This window comes from Chrysochloris asiatica, unplaced genomic scaffold, assembly GCF_000296735.1.
Source record: "Chrysochloris asiatica unplaced genomic scaffold, ChrAsi1.0 scaffold00328, whole genome shotgun sequence".
Taxonomy (NCBI): domain Eukaryota; kingdom Metazoa; phylum Chordata; class Mammalia; order Afrosoricida; family Chrysochloridae; genus Chrysochloris; species Chrysochloris asiatica.
Window position 1 is genome coordinate 1,734,408 of NW_006408846.1, and position 2,384 is coordinate 1,736,791.

Genomic DNA, 2,384 nt, shown 5'->3' on the forward strand with positions numbered 1-2,384 from the left:
CTAAAGAGAAAGACAAATGAAAAGAGTATAATCCAATGTCATCAGCACTTCAGGGTTACGGTGGCCTCCATTACGGCCTTCCAGAACCACAAACATTATCTTCCTTCCTTATCTTTGTCCAAACACAAGAAAAAACAGTAAAGCTTGTATCATTTTTGAAGCATCAGTCCCTGAAATAATTTGGCAACCCAACTATGTAAACTGCTTCTTTAAACTTTTTTCTAGCTGTGGTGAAATTAACATGCAAATCACATATTCATAATGTGGAAAAAACATGGTCACACATTGGTTCCATCAGTCACACACCACATATATGCACAGTCAGAAAACTACATTCTCTCAAGGCAAGGTTTTTATGAATGCGTGAAGAGCTGAGAACGACAAAGCACCACCTAGTCCTCACCCACTTTCCATGGTTCATGTTCTCACGATGAGCATTAACCTACAAAGGCATAACAATAAAACTTTATTATCTGGGTAACTACCATGTTAATCCTTTAGTACACATAAAAATGCTCTTGAATTTTACTTGCAGGGTTGATCAGATTATCTGAGACTATATCATAGAAAAGGTACATTTTGATAGAGACAGTAGAGGCAGAGATGAGAGAGGAAGCATTAGCTAGTTGCTAGACTGATAAATACTAGAACAAAATTTGCCTACTTCACAAATTTGCTTGCATCCTTAAATCACTGTTTTAGTCATCCACTGCTGTTATAAAAGAAATATCACAAGTGGGTGGCTTTAACAAAAAGACATTTATTTTCTCACACTTTAGGAGTTTAGAAGTTCAAATTCAGGGTGCCAGTTCTAGGGGAAGTCTGTCTCTCTGTGTCTGCTCTGAAGGAAGGTCACTGTGTCTTTTAGCTTCTGCTCTTGGCCTATCTTCATGTGACTCAGCATCTCTTTTCTCCATTTCTCTTTGCTTGCTTGTCCTAATACGTTCTTACTATATTATATAAGAGATTGACTTAAAATACACCCTGCAGTAATCTGGTCTTAATAATACAGAAAAATCAACCCATTCCCAAATGGATTACAAGCACAAGCACAGAGGTTAGGATTTACAACACAATCCATAACATTAACATAATATCAAAATAGCCTCAAAGAGAGTCAACAGTAAAGCATCAGTCCCTAGGAGGCTGCATCAATCTTACCTCTAAAACTATATCCTGGAAGGTCAGCATTCACTAAATACATATTCATGGTAGTCCTAATATTCAATAGATAGCTTTCCCTTTCTAAGGTACCATAAAAAAGATCTGAGGGTCAGAAGAAGGTGACTATCCATCAAAGTGTGATCTTTTTGCAGATCCACTGTAAAAGAACTTCACAGCTAGAGGCTTGGAAACCATCTTTGTTGATAGCACCACACGTCTGTACCAAGCTGTTGGAATCAACCCTGTAAGAAATTAGAGGCATTAATCAGAAAAGTTAAAATAAAGGGTGGGAAGCCTCTCACTCCGATTTCAAAATTTACTACACAGCTACAAAAAAGCCTGGTACTGGTATAATGAAAGATACATTGATCAATGGAACAAAATTGAGAATCCAGAAATCAACCTATCCACAAACAGCCAACTGATTTTTTAAAAAGTACCTAAGTATATTGCATGGGGAGGAGATGGTCTCTTCAACAAATAGCTAGCAGAACTGGAAAGCAATACACAAAAGACTGAAACAAGACCTTTTCCTAATGCCTTATACAAAAACTAACTCAGCATGGATTAAAGACCTAAATGTGAATCCCAGAATTACAAAGGTCATCAAGGAAAAAATAGGGGGAAATGTGAGAACTATAATACAGGGCATACACAGACTACCAAACATTTTGAAACTTACACAAACAAAAACAGACAAAATAGATCAATGGGACATACTAAAAATTAAAGACTTATGTGTATCAAAAGACTTCATCAAAAGAGTTAAAATGGAGCCCACAGAATGGGGAAAAAAATGTTTTGCAATGACACATCAGACAAGGGACTAATTTCCAAAATATATAGGAATCTACAACACCTCTACAAGAAAAGGACAAATAACCCAATTAAAAAATGGACACAGGACATGAATAGACACTTCACCATGGAGGAGATCTGGGCATCCAACAAACATATGAAGAAATGTTCATGATCACTAACCATTAGACAGATGCAAATAAAAACAACAATGAGATATCATCTCACACCAGCAATAACAGCAAAGATCAAAAAAGTAGAGGACAATAAATGTTGGCGAGGATGTGGATAGACTGGGACCCTGCTACATTGTTGGTGGGATTGCAAAATGGTCCAACTACTCTGAAAAAAATATGGCGCTTCCTCAGAAGGTTGGAAATAGAGATACCTTAAGATCCAGCAATTCCTCTACTTGGTATTTA

The 2,384-nt window shown here is 36.9% G+C and overlaps 1 protein-coding gene across 1 annotated transcript in view; it reads right to left on the reverse strand.

Annotated features, from left to right (window-relative positions):
* Positions 1 to 1,294: 1,294 nt before the first annotated feature.
* KLRG1 (killer cell lectin-like receptor subfamily G, member 1) overlaps positions 1,295 to 2,384 on the reverse strand; it is a 42,249-nt gene continuing 41,159 nt past the window's right edge. The window contains exon 6 of the mRNA XM_006875487.1: positions 1,295 to 1,406. Within this exon, the coding sequence (XP_006875549.1) occupies positions 1,295 to 1,406 (112 nt within the window). The remainder of the gene's footprint in view (positions 1,407 to 2,384) is intronic.